A 27,183-nucleotide genomic window follows, 5' to 3' on the forward strand; every position below is an offset into this window, starting at 1 on the left:
ACTAATTTCTCTAGCTGCTTCTCCTCAATTCTGCTGTCTCCTGAGATTGCGATGTCGATGATCCATACTTTCTTTTTCTCCACAATCACAATTCCACTGTTCTTCAATCATCTACAATTATTATTATTATTATTATTATTATTATTATTATTATTATTATTATTATTAATTAGACTTGTATGCCGCCCCTTCCGAGGATCCGGAGCGGATCACAACATGCAATACAAAACAATATGTATATAAATCTAATAGTTAAAACAGTACGCTAAAAATCCCATTATGTTAAAAGTCAGTCTACTCAATCACATCCACACATAACATTTAACGGTCAGAGAAGAAGGGGGCATGTTTTGCAAAACATTATTTGCAAAAAAAGGGGATGGGTTTCGTTTTGCTTTGCAGATCTTAAGATATAAAATTTATTCCTGTATCCCAGAGGTAGAAAAGATTGATTCAAAAGCACTTTGAAAGAATGACCACTCCTTGGCTGTATTCTCATAACATGCAAAGCCAGTCTAATGTTTTGAACGACATCCCCAGCCAACAACAATCAATACTTCTACAAAATTGAGGAAAGCTATGCCAAGTTATGTTCTGCTTTGTCCATTAAGCTATAGTCAGTTGGGTTTATACAGCATGAAAGACCACAGACAAGTGAATCATCTTTGATATAGCTATACTTCCCCCATCAGAAAAGTTTCCCAATGTACTAATGGGTTGAATTGCATTACACAGTGAATATCTGAAAATGCAGCTTTATCCGTTTTTAGTGTATGAAATCCTTACCATTGCTAGATTTTACTTTGTTAAATATCGTCTCTTAAGAGATTCTTTATAAATCAAGTCTATTTTAGTGTATCAGCTGCCAGTGAAGGTTTTTATTAGATTGTCACAGTCATACAGTTACATTATAGATGCCTTAGCTAAAATTTTTATTAAATCAAAAACCACGTTCAGAAATTAGTCGTAAAGCAAAATAAATTTATTTTTATAAACAAATTAAATAGAATCTTGACAACTGAAGTCATAATACAAGGTAGTGTTTACAGAAGATTAAGCAAAACAAGCCTTGGGCTTTCATAATAAGATTCCTGTTAATCCACTCTATCTTTTGTTCAGAAGCTTGATGTAGTATACCCACCTATTTGTTCTCACAACAATAACCCTGAAAGGTAAGTTGGGCAAAGTCACTCATAGAGCTTTGATGCTGAGAATGGACTAATACCTAGATCTTTCCATTCATGGGCCCAACAGTTTAATCATTATCCTACATTGATTATTATGAGTAATTGTTTCCTATTATTGCTCCGAAGCATTCTTTTGTCTGTTATCTATATTTTTTAAACATCCTTTCCAAATAATCCTATAATTATATCCACAATAGAATTAATTTCTTTTGTTTGTTATATAAGCATTTTAACCTTTGATGGCCCTAATATTGGAATGTATTTTAGTATAGCCACCCCGAGTCTCCGGAGAGGGGCGGCATACAAATCCAATAAATAAATGAATAAATAAATAAATATCAATATTGGGGACTTTTCTTAAAAATTACTTTCTCCTATATATAGTACCTTCCAACCAGCTGAGATTGATAGACCTGTAATTTAACATACCTAAAGGGGTCATAATAGGGAAATCATCTTCAAGATTCTTAATGTGTTTTTTAATTATTATTTGATCGTTTTAATGATGAAAGTAATCTTAAAATAGCAGGAATGTTGGTGTAACATTGCTAATTTCAGCTGAAACAAATCCTCCTTATGCAAGTTTGCGTGTGTTTGTGGGGATGCATAATACATATGTCTATTATGCAGGCTAAGATTTTTTTTAAAAAGTAATTTTATATTGATGTAATTAATTACTGCTCATTAAAATAAACTGCATGTGTTCAGATTTATAAAATTAATTAATTCCATGTGCGTATGGCTATCAATTTCTTTTGTATTAAAAGAGAGTCACTACTCCCTGCATATGGATATGTAAACATTTCCTGCCTTTGTTCAAGGAGAAATAGCAAAAAGGCAAAATAAAACAGGAGGTAAAGAAAGGGGCGGGGTGGAGAAAGTCAACTAGACTTTTTGTCTAGGTGAATTCTATCAGACATTTAGCACTTCACAAGTAACTGCTTATCTTCAAGAAGAATCTATACTCCAAAAACATCCACACCTTGTAGCAACTCCATCTGCACTACAGCCATCTGTATTTCTCTGTACAGTGATACCTTGTCTTACAAATTTAATTGGTTCCGGGACGAGGTTCTTAAGGTGAAAAGTTTGTAAGATGAAACAATGTTTCCCATAGGAATCAATGGAAAAGCGATTAATGTGTGCAAGCCCAAAATTCACCCCTTTTGCCAGCCGAAGCACCCGTTTTTGCACTGCTGGGATTCCCCTGAGGTTCCCCTCCATAGGAAACCCCACCTCCGGACCTCTGTGTTTTTGCAATGCTGCGATTTCACTGAGGCTCCCCTCGCTGGGAAACCCCACCTTCCGTTGCCAGTGAAGTGCCCGTTTTTGCGCTGCTGGGATTCCCTTGCAGCATCACAAAAACATGGAAGTCTGGAGGTGGGGTTTCCCATGGAGGGGAGCCTCAGGGGAATCCCAGCAGCGCAAAAATGGGTGCTTCGCTGGCAACGGAAGTCCGGAGGTGGGGCATCCCAGCAGCGGCGGTGGGTTTGTAAGGTGAAAATAGTTTGTAAGAAGAGGCAAAAAAATCTTAAACCCCGGGTTTGTATCTCGAAAAGTTTGTATGACGAGGCGTTTGTAAGATGAGGTATCACTGTATTCATTTTCAGCAGTAAATATAAAGGCCCCTCCCACACCTTCCATTCACAAATATTTTAGACGGGGGAGAACCTTATCCTTCTAATCAAATAATTTTAATATAATCCAACCAACTTTTTTTCTGAGTGGTTTTTGTTTCTTCATGAAGTTGTTTAAGCAGCATCCAGAGCTCTTAATGGTTTTTGCTGATTGATATTGAATAAACTAAAATGACAGTCGTAGTGATATATTCTTCAAGTAACAAAACTGAAGCTAAGAAGAGTTACCATTTGGTTGCAATCATAACTGGTGTTGGAGTTTCTGTAGCTGAGAAAAACAAAATCTGGGTGTCTTCTTTCTTTGAGGTAAGAAAATAAGCACTCGGGATATTCATTTAGGGGTAGTGATTTCTGACAGTCTCAAAATGGATGAGCAGTGTGGTCGGGCAGTACGAAAAGCAAGTAGGATGCTTGGCTGCATAGCTAGAGGTATAACAAGCAGGAAGAGGGAGATTGTGATTCCCTTATATAGAGCGCTGGTGAGACCACATTTGGAATACTGTGTTCAGTTCTGGAGACCTCACCTACAAAAAGATATTGACAAAATTGAACGGGTTCAAAGACGGGCTACAAGAATGGTAGAAGGTCTTAAGCATAAAACGTATCAGGAAAGACTTAATGAACTCAATCTGTATAGTCTGGAGGACAAAAGGAAAAGGGGGGACATGATCGAAGCATTTAAATATGTCAATGGGTTAAATAAGGTTCAGGAGGGAAGTGTTTTTAATAGGAAAGTGAACACAAGAACAAGGGGACACAATCTGAAGTTAGTTGGGGGAAAGATCAAAAGCAACGTGAGAAAATATTATTTCACTGAAAGAATAGTAGATCCTTGGAACAAACTTCCAGCAGACATGGTTGGTAAATCCACAGTAACTAAATTTAAACATGCCCGGGATAAACATATATCCATTGTAAGATAAAATACAGAAAATAGTATAAGGGCAGACTAGATGGACCATGAGGTCTTTTTCTGCCGTCAGTCTTCTATGTTTCTATGTTTCAAAGCTTGAAATTTCTAGATACCATTAGAATTCGGTTTCAAAATGATGTGTTCCACAAGTTAATTTTATGCTTTCAAATATAACTTGGACTTTATGGCAGATCCTGTCATTTTTATTATTATTTTTCACATAGAATGCTTCCCACTGCCTCTTTTTCAACATCTGAAATACAGTAGTCCCTCGCTATACCGCGCTTCACCTACTGCGGCTTCACTTCATCGCGGGTTTCTGAGGAAGTCGATCGGCAGATTTAAACAGCCTGCCGAACTCGATCGGCAGGTTTTGAAAAATATATATATATATCTAAAATTGTAAATACTATATTTAAATACTGTATCTAAAATAAATACTGTGTGGGAAGGGTTTATAAACACTTAAAACAATGAAAACTTACCAAACAATTACAATATAAATACTTAAATCAGTACTATCAGTCGGTAAATTCCCCATCGCGGATTTCACCTATCGCGGCCATGTCTGGAACATAACACCAGCGATAGGTGAGGGACTACTGTAGTTCATTTCAAGGCTGCCCACTGCACCCCGTTGTTAAGAACTCAGTTATTGAGTAGTTCACAGTTATTCACGAAAGAGAGACCCCAAAATACCAACATAAACTAAGTGTCTTAACTTTAAACCTATATTAGCGATGCATATGTGCCAATCTGTTGTGTCACATGTTTGGGCATTGAGGTGCAGCAGGTGTGGATGTGAATGTGATGTGCTTCCTTCCCCCTATATATTTAAATTTTATTAATAATAATAATTAATAATTTATTGGATTTGTAAGTATATGTGTTGATAGAAAGTTTATCAAATAAATTCCTGCATGCTTGTTGAATAAGATTAAATCAGATATAATTAATATAATTATTCCCTTTTTATTTGCTTTTTAGAAATATGGCAAATTAACCGCTTGTACTGGTTGCACAACTCAGTGCAAGTTTTTTGACATGACACAGTGCATAGGAACTAACGGACATATGGAGCCATACTGCTCAACCACATGCATGAACACACACAAATCAAAAAATGCAAAATCACAAAGTAAGTGAAAAGGGCGGAGTGTCTTTCTCGACAGATAAAATACCTTTCCAAAATAGAGAAATTCTGTTTCTGTTTTTGCTTCTATCTGGTTTTCTTCTTGAGAGATTTATTTGATGTCCACATTATATTTAGATTATTAGAATATGACTCTTATGAGTTAAATCAAAAATGTAATATAATAAAATATTTTTGAGCTCTTTTTATCCCGTGTAGGATTTGGAAATTTCTGGCGATGTTTCGATGAGGTCCCACTCGTCATCTTCAGGCTGGTGTTTCTGTCCTTGTCCTAAGGCGAACACTGCGAGACCTGAGCTGCCTTCTTTCTATAAATACATCCCCAAAATATGAACAAGTGGGATGATACCTCCCGCCCACCAGACATCTGGAAACCAGCCCTCAAACGTAACCCAGCCATAAAAACTGAAACTAAACTCAGAACACATATTGCAAAACAATCAAGTAGCCTGCAAGCTCCAACTACTCCGGATGTCACGCCTAATCAACAACCATTAACTAATCAGCATACTTCAGCTACATCAACGACCCCAGATGTTACCCCACTGACTCACCAGGAAGTTTCTACACAGCAGGCAATTGCTGAGCCATCAAACCACACCCAGCCACCAGTATTTATAGAAGGAAGGCAGCTTAGGTCTCGCAGTGTTCGCCTTAGAACAAGGACAGAAACACCAGCCTGAAGATGATGAGTGGGACCTCATCGAAACGTCGCCAGAAATTTCCAAATCCTACACGGGAAGAAACCCGAACATACCAAGACCGTCTGGACTCAGGGTGGTGTACAAGATTAATGGTAACTCCACTCTTAGTTTGAATGTATTTTAGCATTCTGATATTTAATGTTACTGGGAAATTGACCAGAAATATTGGTAGCACAATATTTAAGACTGTGCTTTGTTAGAAACGATATAGTTGCATGATTTCTATAATTAATTCATACCTTTTAATATATAGCTAACTTATACATTAATCAATACTGTTCCTTAACCAGTGGTGGGATTCAAATAATTTAACAACCAGTTCGCGATGGCCAACCTGACCCTGGGTGATCTGGTTGTTAAATTATCCCTCCAGCTATCAAAATGAACGTTGGGTGCTGCGCTGAAATGGAGGAATGGGCAACGGAGCTGCTAGCACAAGGGAAAGAGGAGGAGCAGGGAGAAGAAAGAAGGAAAGTGGCCTTTTCCTTCCCCCTGCTGGCTGCTCCGTTGCCTGTTGCTCCACTGCAGCACAACACCCAGCATCCACTTTGATAGCGGGGTGGGTGAGAAATTTAACAACCGGTTCGACTGAACCGGTGTGAACTGGCTGAATTATACCACTGTGACCTTAACCCTAAAAGAGAATAGAGTGGTACATCTACTTACAAACTTAATTCATTACGTAACCAGGTTCTTAAGTAGAAAAGTTTGTAAGAAGAAGCAATTTTCCCCATAGGAATCAATGTAAAAGCAAATAATGCGTGTGGTTGGGGAAACCACAGGGAGGGTGGAGGCCCTGTTTCCTCCCAGGAGATTCCTAGAGAGGCCCCACGGAGGCTTCTCCCTGCCTTTTCCAGCCGTTTCCTCCCAGGAGATTCCTAGAGAGGCCCCACGGAGGCTTCTCCCTGCCTTTTCCAGCCCTGTTTCCTCCCAGGAGATTCCTAGAGAGGCCTCATGGAGGCTTCTCCCTAACTTTTCCAGCCCTGTTTCCTCCCAGGAGATTCCTAGAGAGGTCTCACAAAGGCTTCTCCCTGCCTTTTCTGGTTACATTTTCGGAGGCTTGGGTTTGTAAGTGGAAAATGGTTCTTGAGAAAAGGTAAAAAAATCTTGAACACCCGGTTCTTATCTAGAAAGGTTCGTAAGTAGAGGCATTTTTAGGTAGAGATCTGGTAGATAGATATATAGATTAGGTAACTATATAAACAGTGTGAGTTTATAGAAAAACCTCTTAAACTCTGTGTGTGTGAGAGAGAGAGAGAGAAAGAGAGAGAGAAAGAGAGAGAGAGAGTTGTATTTAATAAAATGTAAAAGTGAAAAATGTATGTTTATTGGTAAGTCTAGGACTAGGCTACACATACCATTCCCACTGATTTTGGCATTCAAAAAACCCTGTTCATTAATTATAGTTTATTGCCATATCTGGGAAAGTGTGCGTAAATAGAAATTATTTTGTTTGATTGTTTACTCCAAAAAAGGCTGCTTGTAGAGGAATAAATGATTGTTCATGCCTCAGCCATTGCTGTACTTTTAATAAATGCTAGCTTGTCATTTATAACCTGGAAATTTGCATTTATTTTATTTTTGTTTGTATACTACATTTTTTTTCTTTTAGGTTTGGGAATTGTTTGCCAATTGTGTAAGCGAAACTCTTTACCTCAGTATCAAGCCACAATGCCTGATGGAGTACTGTACCACTTTTGCAGTTCCAGTTGTGTAGCTAAATATCAGGTTAGCTGTTGTGTTCAATCTCTTCTTCCCTGGATATGTATTTTTCTGTGCATATATCCTATTAGGTATTCTTAGGAGGCTAATATTACTGTGAAACCACTTTTTACTTAGTGGCTACTCTTCACAAATAAAATTCTTTGTATCTTTATTGGTAAGTTTATCACTTATCAATAAAGACCTCTTTAAAGCTTGACTATTATCATCATAGTGTATATATAAGAAAGTTATTTCCAAAATTCATGGACAATTGGTGCTTTCTTCTTGAGGGCTGTTTGAATTCTGTTCTGCTTATTCTGAGAGGTATGTGACTAATGTTTGACATTTTCATTATCTTCCTTTTAAAAAAAAGATAATTTAGCACACGGGTAATCCTATGAGTACAGTGATACCTTGTCTTACAAACTTAATTTATTTTATTTATTTATTTTATTTATTTTATTTATTAGATTTGTATGCCGCCCCTCTCCGAAGACTCGAGAACTAATTGGTTCTGGGACGAGGTTCTTAAGGTGAAAAGTTTGTAAGACGAAACAATGTTTTCCATAGGAATCAATGGAAAAGCGATTAATGCGTGCAAGCCCAAAATTCCCCCCTTTTGCCAGCTGAAGCGCCCGTTTTTGCACTGCTGGGATTCCCCTGAGGCTCCCCTCCATGGGAAACCCCACCTCCGGAATTCTGTGTTTTTACGATGCTGCAGGGGAATCCCAGCAGTGCAAAAATGAGTGCTTCGCTGGCAACGGAAGTCCATACGTGGGGTTTCCCAGCAAAGGGAGCATCAGTGAAATCGCAGCATTGCAAAAACACCAAAATCCTCGAAACCCCACCTCCGGAACTCTGTGTTTTTGCGATACTGCGATTTCACTGAGGCTCCCCTTGCTGGGAAATCCCACCTCCGGACTTCCATTGCCAGCGAAGTGCCTGTTTTTGCGCTGCTGGGATTCCCCTGCTGGGATTCCCCTGCCGTATCACAAAAACACGGAAGTCCAGAGGTGGGGTTTCCCATGGAGGGGAGCCTCAGGGGAATCCCAGCAGCGTAAAAACGGGCGCTTCGCTGGCAACGGAAGTTCCAAGGCGGGGCATCCCAGCGGCGGCGGTGGGTTTGTAGGGTGAAAATAGTTTGTAAGAAGAGGCAAAAAAATCTTAAACCCCGGGTTTGTATCTCGAAAAGTTTGTATGATGAGGCGTTTGTAAGATGAGGTATCACTGTACTTGAATACTGTATATCCAGCTATTTTATAATTACTACAGGATTTTCTGGTTTGGGCAAGAAGTAAAAAATTAATTCCTCCCTTATGCTAATGAAAAAGAAACTTTGATTTTTGAGTTCCTTCTACTGCTAAAATAGCAACATTAGCTTACTGACAAATCCTATTCCTTTCAGGGATTACATTATACTCAACAGGACACTTAATTGGTTTTAAGTGCATTGATTGTCAAAATAGCCAGTATTTTAGGATGATCACATGCAAATATGAAATAAGATGGCCATGTATTATTTATACCGCATAATATTTTATGTGCTAGCATTCTGAAGGCCTTTGTGTATTAGATTTATACTGCACCTTTTATTCAGCAGTTCAAGGCAATGTCTATTGTGTTCTCTTCTCCTATTTTCTCTACAGTGACCAACAGTGTTTCTTGTAAGTTGCGCGCGTGCGCGCCCCCCAAAATACCCCCTTGCACACCCTTTTCCACGGGCGCGCACTCCCCATCCCCCTGCCAGCCCGCGGGGCTGTGAGAGAGGGCTTTCTCTGTGCGCTTCCGAAATGTCCGCCCCGCACCTCTTACAGCCCCTTCGCTGGGAGTGCTTTCGTCCCGGCTGCAGTTGAGGCAGGGCAGGCGTTCCCGAAGCGCTCAGAGAAAGCGCTCTCACAGCTCCCTCGCTGACAGAGAGAGAGGGAGAGAGAAAGTAAGTGAGAAAGAGAGAGAAAGGGGGGAGAGATAGCAAGAGAGAACAAGAGAAAGAAAGCAGGAGAGATAGAAAGAAAGAGTGTGAGAGAAAGAAAACGAAAGAGAGCAAGCGGGGGAGAGAGGTAGAAAGAGAGGGAGAAAGTGAAAAAAAGAGAGAGAGCAAGAGGGGGAGAGAGAAAGAGAGAGAAATGACTCTTGATTTAAAGCATATGGTAAAAAGCACCCAAATAATAACAGAGAAAAAAACCCCAGCCGTTTGTGTCTGTGTGTGTGTGTGTGAACTCTTGAACCATTTCCAATAGCTCACCTGTTATTGGAAGTGGTTCAAGAGTTCACACACACATACACACACACACACACACACACACAGGGGGGGAGGAGACAGGGATGGAAAAAGAGAAGATAGTAAGAATAGTAATAGATTTTGGTTTTGTTTTATTATTAATTTCTTTTAATAAAAAAGAAGGGACTTTTTTCTTATTTATTTATACATACATACATACATACATACATACATACATACATACATACATACATACATACATACATACATACTTCTATGCCACCCAGTCCCAAAGGGACTGCCGCTCAGACACTATACTTTTCCGCCCACACCGAAAAAAAATTAGAGGGAACATTGGTGACCAAGGTAGAAAAGTTGCCTATAGTCACCCAGGGATATTCGATGGCTGGTGGTTGTTTAGAATTGGATGGTCCCTGCCTTTAATTCAACATTTTAATCATTCTGCCTTGTTGCATTACTCCTAGAGTTATTATACATTACTTCAAGTGTAAAATAAAATCTGGAGAAAAACAAAAAAAAAGTGGGGAAGAGGGGGGAAGGCAGAGTATGAATTTAATAATAGATAAAATGAATGTGTTTTGAGGATAGATAAAACTGCAGCTTCCTAAAGGTTTGCACAACTTTTAACTGAAAATTATACAGTGTGGACTTATGTACAACTTCCAGGAGCATATATTCAAGCATTTATTATTTGAAAGTATAAATCATGATACTTTTGCCTAGATCTGATATAAACAATTTTAATTTTGATGTATTTTTTGCCAACTTAGCTTTGTATAAATGAAATAGAAATATAATAGATATATAGAAAATAGAACAGAAATATTCCATTGTGGGCTTTTAAATTGATGGATAGGTGCAAGCTAGTAAAAATTAATTTCTATTAAGCATTGATAGATTCAGGTATCTTTTGTAGAAGAACCAGCAGATCTTAAAACTGTTTTAGTTTTGGCTAATTTTATTGGGATCTTTAATAGTTAAGCATGAAAGTGATTCTTGACTTCGTTTCCAGATTTGATTTAGATTTATTTTAACCAGCTTTAGCCTGAACTTATATTCATAGATCATCCTTACACTATTTAAGATGAAAGTCTCATTAAGTGAAATTTCAGATCCACTACGTTTTTGCTGTTTAGTGTGTTTGTTTGTTTGTTTTATACTAAATTACATTAGCAGACCTGTATCTTGAAATAACTACAATAATTTAACATGCACCACCTTTATACCTGTAATCTATACTTCCTTTTCAATTAATGCTGTTTTGTCTCAACCATAAATACCTTCTTTGGACAAACTGGGGGAAATAAGACACAAAGCAGTAGTGCTCTTAATTTTAATCATTTTGGGCTATTTCTCACTTATTTTTATGCATGTATTTCTAGCCTAAATCTCACTCTATTAGAAACATAGAAGACTGACGGCAGAAAAAGACCTCATGATCCATCTAGTCTGCCCTTATACTATTTTCTGTATTTTATCTTACAATGGATATATGTTTATCCCAGGCATGTTTTGTGGATTTATCAACCACGTCTGCTGGAAGTTTGTTCCAAGGATCTACTACTCTTTCAGTAAAATATTATTTTCTCACGTTGCTTTTGATCTTTCCCCCAACTAACTTCAGATTGTGTCCCCTTGTTCTTGTGTTCACTTTCCTATTAAAAACACTTCCCTCCTGGACCTTAGTTAATCCTTTTTGTAGAGATGTATGGTAGATTAATGTCTTACGTTCCCAGTAGTATACTGGAAATGAAATAATTCTAGCTTTTTTGTAACAGAATTGTTGGCTATTTTGATTACCATAGAAACTAGATATTGTGGTTACAAATCACTGCATATAAAGTATTTGCATGAGATAATATTATTTCAAATGCACATATGGAGAAATAAATAGTCCTCAACCTATTACCATAAGTGGAACCCACACTTGTCATTACACAATGTGGTCTATCAGTAAAAGAGAAATGTTTACCTTTGTTAAAAAACTCTTTTTTGCTGCAGTTAAGCAAATCTGGCTTCTCTATTGTCAGAAGCCCCCTGGGAATGTCACAAATAGTATATGTATGACCCATGTAACCATTGTAAATGCATGTCAAGTGTCCAAATTTTAGCCCAAGACTACAGGGATATTGCAGTGGTCACAACTGTGAACAGTTTGTTCAACTTTGAACAGTTGTTAAACGGATTGGTTAAAAGTCAAGACCTGTGGTCTCATTTGATGCAAGTGGCCTGTAATACTTAATTTTATATGGTGGAAAGGCAGGCAATTCTTTCAGTGCAAGATTCTTACTCATCGCAAATCGAAAATGCACAGATAAAGTAAGATGGATGAGCACAATATTTGTTACTATCATATAAAGATCTGGATGGGGAGGAACAGACATTGGTTGAATCTTGCCAAGGCAGAGGTCTTGGGAATCTGAGCTTAATGATCCCAGGGAAATTTTATCACTGATTCTGAACAGAGTTGTACTCCCATCAATCAGACATAGTCTGCAATTTGGGAGTTCTTATAACCTCATAGCTTCTGCCTGCAAAGTAGTTGACACTATAGCCAGGAAGGGTCCTGCACATTTACAACTATTGCAGCCATTTCTGGACCAGTCACTGTGTCCTAGTCACCTCCTGCTTGGATTAGTGCAGTGTTTCTCAAATAGTGGAGCGCCCCCCCCCCCGGGATACCAGGGGGGCACGTGACCCCCCAGTGGACACATTACACCCCAATAACGGTGATAAGCTGCTTGATGCATTGGTTGCCAATTAATTTCCGGACACAATTCAAAGTGTTGGTGATGACCTACAAAGCCCTACATGGCATCGGGCCAGAATACTTATGGGACCGCCTTCTGCCGCATAAATCCCAGCGGCCGATTAGGTCCCACAGAGTTGGCCTTCTCCTGGTCCCGTCGACCAGACAATGTCGTCTGGCGGGGCCTAGGGGAAGAGCCTTCTCTGTGGGGGCTCCGGCCCTCTGGAATCAACTTCCTCCGGAAATTCGAACTGCCCCCACCCTCCTCGCCTTCTGCAAGAGCCTCAAGACCTACCTATGTCGCCAGGCATGGGATAACTAGTGTATTCCCCCCGACTGCTGAAAGTTATGTGTGTTTATGATTGTGTAGTATCAATTGTTTTTTAATGTAATGGGTTTTAGGTACAGTTTAGGTACAGTTTTTAATTATTAGATTTGTATTTGTATTGTTTCATTGTTGTTGTGAGCCGCCCCAAGTCTTCGGAGAGGTGCGGCATACAAGTCTAATAAATAATAATAATAATAATAATATAATAATAATAATAATAATAATAATTATTATTATTATTATTTTCAGCAAAAACATGCTGAATATTGCAAACTATTATCCCGGGGAAGAGTTGGGAGCACGCAAAATGTTTACTTCTTCGGGGGGGGGGGGGAGATAACAGAAAATAATTGAGAAACACTGGATTAGTGTAATATTAGAAAACTTTAGTTGGAACAAGAATCGGTAGCTTAGACAAGATCAGTAGCTTGGACATGATTGTGCTCTGATAGATTTAGATATCCCCCTCTTTTTGAAGCATTGTTTGAAACCTGAGTGCCTTTCTAGATGCTTGATTATAACCTCTAAGGTTTTATATTGTTCTAGACTTTGTTATCTAAGTTATCTCTTCTTCATTTATGTATCCACTTAATCAAATCAAATGTGGTCAGTTTCCTCTAGGTCCTATCACTATGAAATTGTCATCGAATAGACCCCACAATCTGGTAACTCACTCTGTGCTACAATTCAGTCAGCTTTCTCTCTCTTAAGCTTAAAAAATTAAAAAACTACCTGTTTGTCTAGGACAGGAAATGTTTTGTTGTAATTCAGTGTTTTCAGGTGCTTGATGTTGATATTTCTTTTGTTTTTATCTGTTTTCCCCCTTTTTTACATATGTTTTGAAGATTAAAAAATCATTTTGCATTTGAGATTATCAGCTGCCTAGAGTCTTTTGATTTGGGCAGCAAACAAGGAGAGTGAGTGAGTAAGTGAATGAATGAATGAAGTGAATTACAAATACCATTGTTTTTAAAAAGCTTAAGAAAACTCTTCCCTGTGTAGATACATCGCTTGTTGGTTCCAAAGATACTACTTCTATTTATTCTGTCATTGCTCACTTTCACTTTATACAGAATCAACTGATAAAAAATTGGATTATTAAAATTGTGAATGGAACACAAGCACAAAAATATTTCTGGTGATGATTTAAAGTATGCATTGAATGATGAATTGCATGCCATCAAATTGGTGGAAATTCTTAGAGATTGTATAGATTTTGTATAGACCTTCTCATCTTTCTATGATTCTAACATCGCTGCTCTGGTTGAGTCTATCCACTGTGCTGTTGCTTGTCCATTTTCTTTCTCATTTCTCTCAAGAATTTAAAAATGCTAATTGTATAAAAAATAATGGGTTGCAATCAGGGTTGATAGATACCAGGCTCTGGTTCAAGTTTACGATATCACACCAAGTGAGCTTTGCCAAATGAGCAATGGAGAATTTGATGGGTGCTTTTGTTTGTTATGTTTAGTTGAAACTTCTGATTTCTTATTTTTAAACAGAATCTTAATTTGTTCATTTCCCATATCATGGGAAGTATATTGCCCCCAACAATCTGGGTCCTAATTTTACCCACCTCGGAAGGATGGAAGGCTGAGTCAACCTTGACCTGGTTTTGCATCTAAAGTTATGCATCTAAAATTTAAATTTTAAAATTTAAATTGCATTTAAATTTTGCATCTAAAATTATTATTGCCTAGGTTTTTTTGCACAGTCAGCTAGATATTTAGACTGAACCTGGCCTTTTTATCAAACTATCAAGTCCTTTATTATCATTATTATGGTTCATTGCACAGTCAGTCAGATGTTTAGACTGGATTTGGCATTTTTCTCTGCCTATATACAGTTCTGTGTATCTAAACATGAATGATTAAGCCCACACTATAACATTATTATGTGAATAAATTATGTTACTTCTTTTAAATTAATTTATTTACAACTGTGGCATGACAGCAGTGGCCCATCATGTTTAAATAAAAAAATAAAATATAGTTTTGGTAGTAGTTGGCAAATGTATGTGTATGTTTGTTTGTATGATAATGACCAAAAATTATGAGGAATGAATTTGGTTTGAAAGGAAATAATCGAGTGAAATATAGGATATGTGTTGAAGAATCGTTCTCTGTATTTCATATTTCACCGTAGCCTAATTTCCATCTCATCTTCATATATAATGCACATTCTCTTGGCAACATTTGCTGTTCTAGCTCACCCTATATTAATTAATTCTGCTCTCCCAAACAAATACTGTACTTTTATTCTCCAGCTTCTTCTTATGCGCAGTGTTTCCCTGTTGGGCTTACATTAATATTTGTTCATGTTTATCTTTGTCTCTATCTTTCCTCTGACTCCCACTGTTTAAAACTTGAATTTGTGGTTCATTTGTGGTACGGACTGTTGTTTTCCTTATATGGTCTGAAGTTGCTATATGTATTGATGCATTCATAATAGAGTAAGCTTAGAAATTCAGTGGTTTATCCTTTTTAGAATAATGAAATTAAATGTGCAAAGAAACTAGTGAATATTAATTTTGGCCCTAATTCTTAAGTAATAGCAAATTGCTATGTTGTTGTCCTGGAATAAATTATATATCTTTTTTTCCCCCAGACTCTTAATGCACCATCTTCAACCAATGGCCAGTTTGTGGCTCCAAGTGATATTCAGTTGAAATGCAATTATTGTAAAAATACTTTCTGTTCAAAACCTGAAGTACTGGAATGGGAAGTAAGTAACTGATAGTGTGATTTTTTTTTAAGTGCATGCAAATTAATTGATTATAAATTGTTCATCTTGATAAATAATATGGTTCATCCTTTAACATTTCATAAATTAGCAGTGGTTGTTTTAAATAATGCTTTTAGCACTGAACATTTCCTATTTTTCTCTTTCTTGTAGTAGCCATTTGTGCCCCTAGTCTGATTAGATCCTCAGGTCATACATCTTTCAGCTGTGGCGAGGGGGGCGTTTGCCCAGGTTCGCCTGGTGCACCAGTTGCGGCCCTATTTGGATTGGGAGTCATTGCTCACAGTCACTCATGCCCCCATCACCTCGAGGCTCGACTACTGTAAGGCTCTCCACATGGAGCTACCTTTGAAGAATGTTCGGAAACTCCAGATCGTGCAGAATGCAGTTGCGAGAGCAATCATGGGCTTCTCTAAGTATGCCCATGTTACTCCAACACTCCGCAGTCTGCATTGGTTGCCGATCAGTTTCCGGTCACAATTTAAAGTGTTGGTTATGACCTATAAAGCCATTCATGGTACCGGACCAGAATATCTCCGGGACTGCCTTCTGCCGCACGAATCCCAGCGACCAGTTAGGTCCCACAGAGTTGGCCTTCTCCGGGTCCCGTCGACTAAACAATGTCGTCTGGCGGGATCCAGGGGAAGAGCCTTCTCTGTGGTGGCTACGACCCTCTGGAACCAGCTCCCCCCAGAGATTAGGACTGCCCCCACCCTCCTTGCCTTTCGTAAACTCCTTAAAACCCACCTCTGCCATCAGGCATGGGGGAATTGAAACATCTCCCCCTTGCCCATGTAGTTTTGGTCTATGATTGATTGTGTGCTTGTTTTTTATATATATTGGGGTTGCTTTTATGGACTTTTTAACTTAAAACTGTAAATTAGATTGCTAAATATTAGATTTGTTACTATGTACTGTTTTTGCCATTGTTGTGAGCCTCCCCCGAGTCTGCGGAGGGGGGCGGCATATAAATCCAATAAATCTAATCTAATCTAATCTAATCATAATTTAGAGGAGGAGTACTTCAGGACTAATCCAGCCATAAAAAGGAGTCAGTTCTAATTTGCAGTAATAATAACATTGAATAACTATAACTTCATTGTGATACTTATTGTTATTATTCACATCAGTATGTTCTACATGTATGCAAAACAGATTAAGAACATTCCGGGGTTCAAGAATTTAGACAAAAGACCTGTTCCTTTACTTCTCCTGTTCCTTTACTTCTCGTTCTTCCTGTAGACCAGTGGTGGAACCTTTTCTTCCTCAGGTGCCGAAAGAGTATGTGTGCATGCTATTGTGTATGTGCGAGTGCCCACACCCATAATTCAATGCCTGGGAAAGGTGAAAACACCCCCCCGAGGCCCTCTGGAGGCAGGAAAGGGACTGTTTCCCAACTTATGGTGGGCCCAATAGGCTCATGTTTTGCCCTCCCCAGGCTCCAAAGACTTTCCTGGAGCCGAGAGGGTAAAAACGTCCTCCCCCATCACCCCCACCCCCGGAGGCTCTCTGGAAGCCAAAAACACCCTCCCAGAACCTCTGTGTGAGCCAAAAATCATCTGGCCAGCACACACATGCACATTGAAATTGAGCTAGGGCAATGGCTTGTGTGCCAGCAGATATGGCTCTGCGTGCCACCTGTGGCACCCATATTGTATTTGTATTTTGTATTTATTAGATTTGTATGCCGCCCCTCCGAAGACTCGGGGTGACTAACAACAATATAAAAAGACAATGTAAACAAATCTAATATTAAAACAATCTAAAAAACCCCAATTTAAAGAACCACTCATACATACAAGCATACCATGTATAAATTCTATAAGCCTAGGGGGAAGGGAAATTTCAATTCCCCCATGCCTGACGACAGAGGTGGGTTTTAAGGAGCTTGCGAAAGGCAAGGAGGGTGGGGGCAACTCTGATATCTGGGGGGAGCTGGTTCCAGAGGGCCGAGGCCGCCACAGAGAAGGCTCTTCTCCTGGGTCCCGCCAAACGACATTGCTTAGTCATGCCATCGGTTCGCCATCACTGCTCTATAAAGTGTCTCTTCATTCAACTTTCAGTTACCATTTCATACCAAAATAGTAGCATCTTTCTTTCTTTGTATTTATTTTACATCCAATTGAGGGTTTTGGAGTTGTGATACATCAAAATCACACAGTCATCAACATAAATAAATCAAACACATCATCAATAACAATGAGAATATCAAATCAAACTCCTGAAGATGGATAATGGAAGGTCGAGTTAAACAAAACCATATAAAAGTGAAGGGCTTCTAAAAACTTAGTAGAGGATACTGTATGAAATCTGGAGATAGAATGTTCTAAACAATGGGGCTATAGTGAATGTCTATCATATTCCTGATGCCCTCCTTACCATTCTTCATTTAGAGGACAGCCTTCTAACAAACCTTTTCCCCATCAGATGGACAGTTTCATTTTGGCAAGGCAGTGCTTGATATGCTTAATACACCATATAGATCTTTTTTTTTTTTTAAAGCAATACGCCAACTGTTTTAAAGGCAACCCAACCTGAGCCAAAATAACTTCTGGGAATGATATTTTTATATTTATTGATGAAGAGCATCTCGCTTTTGGAGAGATTTATTTTGGGTTTATTTTGTCTTGTCTAAAGGCTTGATGGACACCAGACACTGGTTCAAGCTTACAGTATCAGTTCCAGTATGATCCGGAGTAGCAAAATACACTTGAGAATCACTTGCATTAGTTGATAAAGCAGATGTTGTTGCTAACGTTCATAAATGCAGTAGCAAACATCCGTCATCACACAGGCAAATCACCTATTATTCAAGGAGAGGACCATTTTGTAAAATTTTGCAAGCACTGCCAAGCAGATCCCATTGCTTCATGGGGATCCTTTATGAGCAAGAAATAAAGGCATTTAATTCACCTCATGAAAGACACAGTACCCAAGATCTTAGGTGTAATTTGCAAGTTTGCTTATAAGTTGCCCTATTTGGACAGGGAGTCACTGCTCACAGTCGCTCATGCCCTCATCACCTCAAGGTTCGATTACTGCAACGCTCTCTACATGGGGCTACCTTTGAAAAGTGTTCAGAAACTTCAGTTCGTGCAGAATGCGGCCGCGAGAGCCATCGTGGGGCTTCCCAGATTCGCCCACGTTTCTACAACACTCCGTGGCCTGCATTGGCTGCTGATCAGTTTCCGGTCACAACTCGAAGTGTTGGTTATGACCTTTAAAGCCCTACATGGCATTGGACCAGAGTACCTCTGGAACCGCCTGCTACCGCACGAATCCCAGCGACCGATAAGGTCCCACAGAGTTGGCCTTCTCCGGGTCTCGTCAATTAAACAATGTCGTTTGGCGGGCCCCAGGGGAAGAGCCTTCTCTGTGGCGGCCCCGGCCCTCTGGAATCAACTTCCCCTGGAGATTAGAACTACCCCCACCCTCCTTGTCTTTCGCAAACTACTCAAGACCCACCTATATCCCCAGGCATGGGGGAGTTGAGACACCTTCCCCCAGGCTTTTATATTTTATGTTTGGTATGTATGTGTTGCTTGATTTTTAAATATGATAGGGTTTTATATGCTTTCATTTTTCTATAACATTGTTTTTATTATTGCTGTGAGCCTCCCCGTCTTCGGAGAGGGGCGGCATACAAATCTAATAAATTATTATTATTATTATTATTATTATTATTATTATTATTATTATTATCTTCACAGTGGTGTTTCTGGATATGCCAGGATACCTGTTTTTGGACTCAGGTATTCTTATGCACTTGCTACTGTAGTCCCATGTAGCATGTTGAGATTTGTACTAGATGACAAACAATTGTCTCTCCTCTTCCAGAATGCCCTTTTAATTCCATCACAGTAGACATGTTTAATCTATGTGTCAGTGTAGGCAGCATTCGACCTGGTGAATAAATAATGCACGACTCCTTTCTTTGAGGACCTTTAATTAACAAGTTTGCACAAATATCAGCATTTCCTTTGGGAAAAGATGTTTTTCTTCACCCATTTGCCAGATAATAGTAGGTTGTTAGCACAGACCTTTGGCTGTGAAGCCACTGATATCAACCAGGAAAAAAATATATATATATATAATTAGGCACACTGAAATAATAATAATAATTTATTAGATTTGTATGCCGCCCCTCTCCGAAGACTCGGGGCGTCTCACAACAATAATAAAAACAATGATACAGTGGGGGAAATCTAATATTAAAAGAGAAAAAACATATAAAACCCCATCATTTAAAACCAAACAACACATACATACCAAATATAAAATATAAAAGCCTGAGGGAGGTGTCTCAGTTCCCCCATGCCTGGCGATACAGGTGAGTCTTGAGTAATTACGAAAGACAGGGAGGGTGGGGGCAGTTCTAATCTCCGGGGGGAGTTGATTCCAGAGGGCCGGGGCCGCCACAGAGAAGGCTCTTTCCTTGGGGCCTGCCAAACGATATTGTTTAGTCTACGGGACCCGGAGAAGGCCAACTCTGTGGGACCTTATCGGTCGCTGGGATTCGTGCGGTAGCAGCCGGTTCCGGAAATGCCTGTGGCTTAAAGCACTGGCTCTCTCTATTAACTCTTGATGTCCTGGTTTGATCTGCTTTGTTGTCTGATAGAAAAACTGAAGGCAAAATCAAAATCATTTTGTTTGATGGGGTAGTTTGTTCAGCGTGATAGAGGTTCAGAAAATCAGTTTTAAAGTTTGCTGCTAGACACCTTGTTTAACACAAGGGTCCTGGGTGCTCCCCGAGCTTGCTTGTTTTCTTGCAGACCTTTCATTACCCAACTAGGTAACATCATCAGTGCTAGCAAGGAATGCAGTTTGCTGAACGCATCCATGAATACCAGCTGGCAGTTAGAAAACACAATGAAAATTCTTTAATTTCACAACATATAGACAGATTTAACCATAATTTCAGTTGCGAAAATGTGACCATCCTAGTCCAAGCCAAGTCCAAAAATGCCAGGAAGTTTCTAGAAGCCTTTAATGGGGTGATTCTTTTATCCATTGCTGCCTGAAAGTTCCCACCTACTACAGTGGTACCTCTACTTAAGAACTGAATTCGCTCCGTGACCAGGTTCTTAAGTAGAAATGTTCTTAAGTGGAAGCAATTTTTCCCATAGGAATCAGTGTGAAAGCAAATAATGCGTGCAAACCCATTAGGAAAGAAATAAAAGCTCAGAATTTGGGTGGGAGGAGGAGGAAGAAGAGGAGGAGGACAGTCGCTGCCGAAGAAGGTGAGGTGAGCGCCCCCTTTGCCTTTCTGTGCCCAGATGCTCCGGGAGGCAACTTTGCGCCGGGTGTATGGGAGACAGCGCGAGGGAGTCACTACAGCAAAGTGGTTTATTCCCTCTCCAAGCGCCCAGAGAAAGGAAAACGCTCCGTTCACTCTGGGCTGCCTATGCCTCCTTAAGCATCACCGAAAGGCTCCTCTGGCAGTCCAGAAAAGCCCGAGATGGCCAGGATTAAAGGGGGAGTGGCAGGAAACTGGCCGGTCCTTCCTGCCTCTCTTAAATTTCCTGGGAAATTTTTCTGGGCTCGGGTTCTTAAGTAGAAAACGGATCTTAAGAACAGGCAAAAAAATCTTGAGCAGCCGGTTCTTATCTAGAAAAGTTCTTAAGTAGAGGCGTTCTTAAGTAGAGGTGCCACTGTACTACTATTCTCTCCTTTCGTGAAATACAGACACTACAATGAAGAAATAAGGGTTTCTGAACGTATTTAACAGAGGTACGGAGTCTATTTGTGTGAATTCACAAATGACCTATCAAAATGTAAACAGTTATGGGTAAATAACTAATTCTTTTCTTTGGGTAAAACGAAATTTTTCACAAGGAAGTCAAACATGATGGAGATAAATGACATCTGTTATCAAAACAATGAAGAGAAAAACAAGCAGTTGAGAAAGCACAATCACACTTGCAAAGTTGTCTTGCTATAGCAACGATAAAAATAGTCATAGCCTTTCTGTAGAGTTGATTCCTTTTTGGCCTACTTAGTGGGGCTGATATAAACCTTGTCCAGGTAATGTACAATTTTGCTATTTATTTATGTAAAATATGCATTGCATTTGATGCCTTGTTGCTCACCAGATAATTTCTGTTTCTTTAACTAGAACAAAGTGTACCAGTTTTGCAGTAAAATTTGTTCCGATGACTATAAGAAGCTACATTGTATAGTAACATACTGTGAATATTGTCAAGAGGAGAAGACTTTGCATGAAACGGTAAAATTTTCTGGTATCAAGAGACCATTCTGTAGTGAAGGTAGGTTGAATACATGATTGCCAGTATAGTCATGTAGAAGTATAATAAGGAAACAAAAAAATGAATTGTGCAGAATTATTTATTACACTTCTATATGGATGAATCGTCCACCTCAATGGCAGCATACAATAATAAAACACAAAACTCAGTGCAAAGTAAAACCAAAAATTAATAATGACAAAACAGATTATTTAAAATAGAAACTAACTCTAAACATTACCTATAAACAATTATAACTGCCAGAATTAAGCTTAATCAAGAGCACATGAACCAAAGACAAATTCCTTGTGTGTCCAATCACACTTGGCCAATAAAGAATTCTATTCTATTCTATTATAATCCAATCTTCTCTTCTATACAATTCAATTCAATTCTATTCTATTCTTCTATTCTACTGAAATCAGTGAACTCTTTTTGCTAAGACTATGTTGATATGTCCAGAAGGGAAATGGGAGTTTGCATCATAAAACATTAGATTTTGCACATAATTTGCAGCAACCTTGCAGCCCATTATTTCTGCTTTCTGTTGGATCTGGAACTGTATGTATAACGATTTAATAGTTCATATATTCTGCTCTACTCTGGGACTATTTTATCACCTTATATCCCTGCATTACAATGCAATGCAATGGGTGGAGATGAGATTTCCTCGCGCTCTTATTTCAAAGCAGGGTAGATTATATACTACTTAGAAAATCCTGATTTATTTCTAGAACTGCTTAGAAATTGAAAGAATAATCTTGAACATCTTTGGGTGAGGGTATTTTTGTCCTTTGTTATACCACCAGTAGATTCAGTACTTTAAAAAATTGACATCAATCTCATTGGAAACAATAGAATTATTTGTACATGAAAAATACTACAATATTTTGTTTCTAATAGTAACAGTGCTAGAATGTGTTTACATTGGTGTTTTTTGAGCCAAGTAGCTTTTTATAGAGGTTCGAAATAAATATATAGCTGAAAGTATCCATGGCACACTTTCTACTTTTTAACCTGGCTATACAGTAAGTGAGTACATAAGTATAGTGTAGGTAGTTCTTGAGTAATGTCTACAATGGGCAGGCTTATGACCTACTGATTTTATCATATTATTTTTGCAGCAGTTGTTAAGTGAATGCTATTGCCATTAAGTGAACCAATGGTTCAATATGGGCTAGTTTTGCTGAAAACTGAAATAAATGCTAGCTTGCAGAAAAACTGTCATAAAACACAATAGTATGAGCAGGGACACTTCAAATGGCCATTGAAACTTCAAATCCAGGTAGTAAGCACTCCCAAGGAGGTCTATTGTGACTTCATATAATCACTAAGCAACCAGTGGTAATTCAAACACTGCTTATAATTGAATCTAAAGATAACAAGGACGTCAAAATTGAATGTGCAAACCATATATAATAAATCAAAAAGGTTGATGATTATTGACTTGGGGAATGGCTAAAATTCTTTCTCAAAATTGGTATCATCACTTTGCAAGACAACCTTGTAAAAGCTATGAAACTAAACATAAAAATTCCAACTAAGAAACGGATCTGCAGTGACATAATTTTGGAAAATCATCTATGCTGCTTCCTTTTTTTTCCAGGTTGCAAGCTGCTATATAAACAAGATTTTGCAAGACGGTTAGGACTACGCTGTGTTACTTGCAATTTTTGTTCTCAACTCTGTAAAAAGGGAGCATCAAAGGAACTTGATGGAGTAATAAGAGATTTCTGTAGTGAAGAGTGTTGCAGAAAATTTCAAGATTGGTACTATAAGGTATTGCAATATTTAACAATCTTTTATAATGATTGCTAAGTCCATATTTAAATTATTAGTGATATTTTCCACAATGTTGGTGTGTATGTTTTGTGTGTATATGTGTGTGTATGTATCCATTCTATGTTTCTTTTATAAGCTGTTATTAAAATACATTGGTTAAATGAACAATATTCAAATCTCAATCATTATTGTATCAATCTATGTTCACTTATTTCTGTCGAAGTTACATTTCAAGAAATAGGTGTATACTATGGTCAACTACCTCTCAGATGAATGTTGAATTGCAGATTTATAGTTCAATCCTAAAATGGGCTCAGATTTTAAGCTTAAGAAGCATCCCAATATCAAAGTTAGTTTTAAAGACCTCAGTGTGGCCCTTTTGCATTTCTGAAGAAATTAACAATGAAATAATTTCTTTGCTCCGTTCTTTTTAATCCAGTGATTTGTCCTAGTGCTTGCCATGCCATCTGTTCTGTTCTGCCGGCGTGTTCCAACTGCCTGTAATTACAGGATAATTAGTCCAGGAAGACACACACCACACGATAAAAGGAAAACCCAAAAGTTTTTATAAACAGAAAAAGCTCCCTTTTTAAATGTCAAAGGGATTTGACACACGAGGCACAGGTTAAATGCAATCCAATTGCTCACCCAATAACTGGGAAATTGAGTCCAATTCTAAAGTCCAGAGAGTCCACACACAATCTTGAACAGTACAAAAACCACGATCTTGACGAAACAATGAATCAGATAAACTGCCATGAGGCTAAAACACCAGGCTGCACTTTTATCTGTAGCACTAATTACAGCAGCCCCACCCAAGCACAGCTGGCCTCATTTTCTCTTGTAATAATCCTTCAGTTGTTGTCTCCTATGCATCACTCTACGCATGCGTGGATGTGTCATGAATTCTTGTTCAGAATCCAAAGATGATACAGATGATTGATCTCCTCCTGGGCTGTCTGCCAAACTCCCCTCTTCCCTGTCACTCACGCTTCCTTGGTCAGAGGAGACTTCGTCGGCAGATTCCATCGGGAGCAAAACAGGCCTGCGGCATGTGGATGTTTTCCCCACATCCACCTGCACATTCCTTGGGGCAGGAGCTGGGCCAGAGCTAAGCACAACATGTTCCATGACAGATGCTGCTTTTTTTAAAAAATCTTCTAGCTTATATTCCACCTCTGTCTTTTTCTGGCTATGACTGCATATTTACTGTGCCTGTCCACCTTCAATTCAAGATCAGACTTGTGGGGGTAATACATGCTTTGAAGGGAAAATGTTCTCACCCATTTGGCTCCTCAAGATACAGGGTGCATTCCAAAAGTAATGCAATTTTTTTAAAAAAAAGTAATTTATTGAACAGATTTGCACAAACACTTAAAATTCTTCAAAGTACTGCCCTTGGGCCTCTACACATTTTTTCCAGCGACTTTGCCATGACCGGTATGCGCTCTGGAAGGCGTCTTCGGGGTCCTCTCGCAAGGTCTTAGTCACGACTGATTGGATCTCTTCTATGGATGAAAAACGGGTTCCTTTCAGGGCTGGGAACAAAAAGAAATCTACTGGGCCGACGTCAGGACTATGGGGGGTTGGGGCAGCGTTGGCACCTGGTGTTTGACCAGGAACTTGCGGACTTGTAGCACGTTGTGGCAAGGCGGGTTTTTCGTCCATAGAAGACATCCAATCCGCCATGACGAAGACTTTGCGAGAGGTCCCCCAAGACGCCTTCCAGGGCATGTACTGGTCATGGCAGAGTCGCTGGAAAAAATGTGTAGAGGCCCAAGGACAGTACTTTGAAGAATTTTAAGTGTTTGTGCAAATCTGTTCAATAAATTAATTTTTTTTAAAAAAATAATTGCATTACCTTTGGAATGCACCCTGTATCTCTTACTATAACATAAGCTTTTTTCTAAAAACATTACCAATGTTTTCCTGGTCAATCAATGAAAACACTGTAGCATTTATTGTACACTTAATTCTGTTCAGAAGAGTATCAGTCCCTTTTGAATTTGTTAAGATATTTTTTATGCTCATATTTGTTTGTTTATGACAGAATTAGAGAGGATTCTCATAGATAAGGATATACTTTGTCTTCTGAGAGAGCAAAAGGCATTATTCAGTCATGGAGAACTTCATAAACCATCATTCCATTAAAGCATTTAGGCAGCAGCAATTCTTTTACCAAATGATTTTAGCTAATGTTATTTTTTTTAAGGCTGCAAGATGTGACTGCTGTAAAAGCCAAGGGACTCTTAAAGAGAAAGTACAGTGGAGAGGGGAAATGAAGCACTTTTGTGATCAACATTGCCTTCTGCGCTTCTACTGTCAACAAAATGAACCGAATATGGCAACACAAAAAGGACCAGAAAACTTACATTATGGTATGTTCCTTTTATCATTTTATTTATTTATTTATGGGATTTGTATGCCGCCCCTCTCCGTGAACTCGGGGCGGCTAACAACAGTGATAAAAATAGCATGTAGAAATCCAATACTAAAACAGCTAAAAACCCTTGTTATAAAACCAATCATACATACAAACATACCATGCATAAATTGTAAACGCCTAGGGGGAAAGAATATCTCAGTTCCCCCATGCCTGATGGCAGAGGTGGGTTTTGAGGAGCTTACGAAAGGCAAGGCGGGTGGGGGCTATTCTAATCTCTGGCGGGAGTTGGTTCCAGAGGGCCGGGGCCGCCACAGAGAAGGCTCTTCCCCTGGGTCCCGCCAAACAACATTGTTTAGTTGACGGGACCCAGAGATCATGAACTCTACATTATTATTTTTTAACATTTCAGAAAAATGGCAAATTGCATAAGCTTCTCTTTTCTAATATCAGATAACAAGGCATACCTTTACTTCAATTTAGGATTACTGAAGGTCTAGTTTATCACACATCAAATGAAATTGATTAGTATACTGGTCATTAACAATCTGGCTACTTAACAACTTTTCTTCCAAAAGAAAGGCGAGCATGCCACATTATCCACAGTTACGAAGTTAATTGTTTTGAAAGCATAAGAACATAAGAAGAGCAATGCTGAATCAGGCCAAAGTCCATCGAGTCCAGCATTGTGTGTCACCAAAATTGTCCATGGGGATCTTGAGCAAAAAGAGAAGGCAAGACCCTCCCTTTCCCTTGACCCCCAACAAGTGGTACCCAAGGGAATCCTCAACCAACATAGAGGCAACACTTGGACATCCGTTTCAATAACCATCTATATGCTTAGCATCCATGAATCTGTCTAATCCTGCCTTGAAGCTATCAAGGTTGACAGCTGTCACGACCTCTTCTGGAAGTGAATTCCACAAACCAATGACCCTCTGGGTGAAGAAATAGTTCCCTTGATTTGTCCTCACTTTCTTACCTATGAGCTTCAGGGAGTGCCCCCTTGTCCTAGTATTGTGTGATAAAGAAAAGCATCTTACTGTTTGATCTTTTACTGGATAATCTATAAAACTAGCATGACTAGGATAAGATATTGTGGTATATATCATGTACAAATCATTGTAAGCCAATTATATTAAGATTGTTGTCTTCTGTTTATAGATCAAAACTGCCAGACTCCCCGATCAAAAAACACCGTAAGTAAATCATAAAGTATTCAAAATTCATTGCTAGGGTAACAAAATCTCTCGCAGCCTATAGAGAATTGTATACATTTTTCTGTCTTAACCCATAGAATTCCTCATTATCTGCTAGGATACATATCCTGTACATTAAAAAAAATATGACAAGACATGATGGGTTGTATTCCTTCATTATTATATTCAATATTTTAAACTGATATAAGTTACAGTGA

At 38.8% G+C, this 27,183-nt stretch overlaps 1 protein-coding gene across 2 annotated transcripts in view; it reads left to right on the top strand.

Moving 5' to 3' along the window:
* The window catches only part of ZMYM2 (zinc finger MYM-type containing 2), a 111,352-nt gene that overhangs the window by 57,671 nt on the left and 26,498 nt on the right, over positions 1-27,183 (top strand). For both annotated transcript variants that reach the window (XM_070749798.1, XM_070749799.1), the window contains 7 exons: positions 4,725-4,875; positions 7,207-7,322; positions 15,222-15,338; positions 21,472-21,622; positions 23,208-23,380; positions 25,596-25,761; positions 26,931-26,965. In XM_070749798.1, coding sequence (XP_070605899.1) covers positions 4,725-4,875; positions 7,207-7,322; positions 15,222-15,338; positions 21,472-21,622; positions 23,208-23,380; positions 25,596-25,761; positions 26,931-26,965 — 909 coding nt within the window. The remainder of the gene's footprint in view (positions 1-4,724; positions 4,876-7,206; positions 7,323-15,221; positions 15,339-21,471; positions 21,623-23,207; positions 23,381-25,595; positions 25,762-26,930; positions 26,966-27,183) is intronic.

The sequence above is a fragment of the Erythrolamprus reginae genome, chromosome 4 (assembly GCF_031021105.1).
Source record: "Erythrolamprus reginae isolate rEryReg1 chromosome 4, rEryReg1.hap1, whole genome shotgun sequence".
NCBI classification, from domain to species: domain Eukaryota; kingdom Metazoa; phylum Chordata; class Lepidosauria; order Squamata; family Dipsadidae; genus Erythrolamprus; species Erythrolamprus reginae.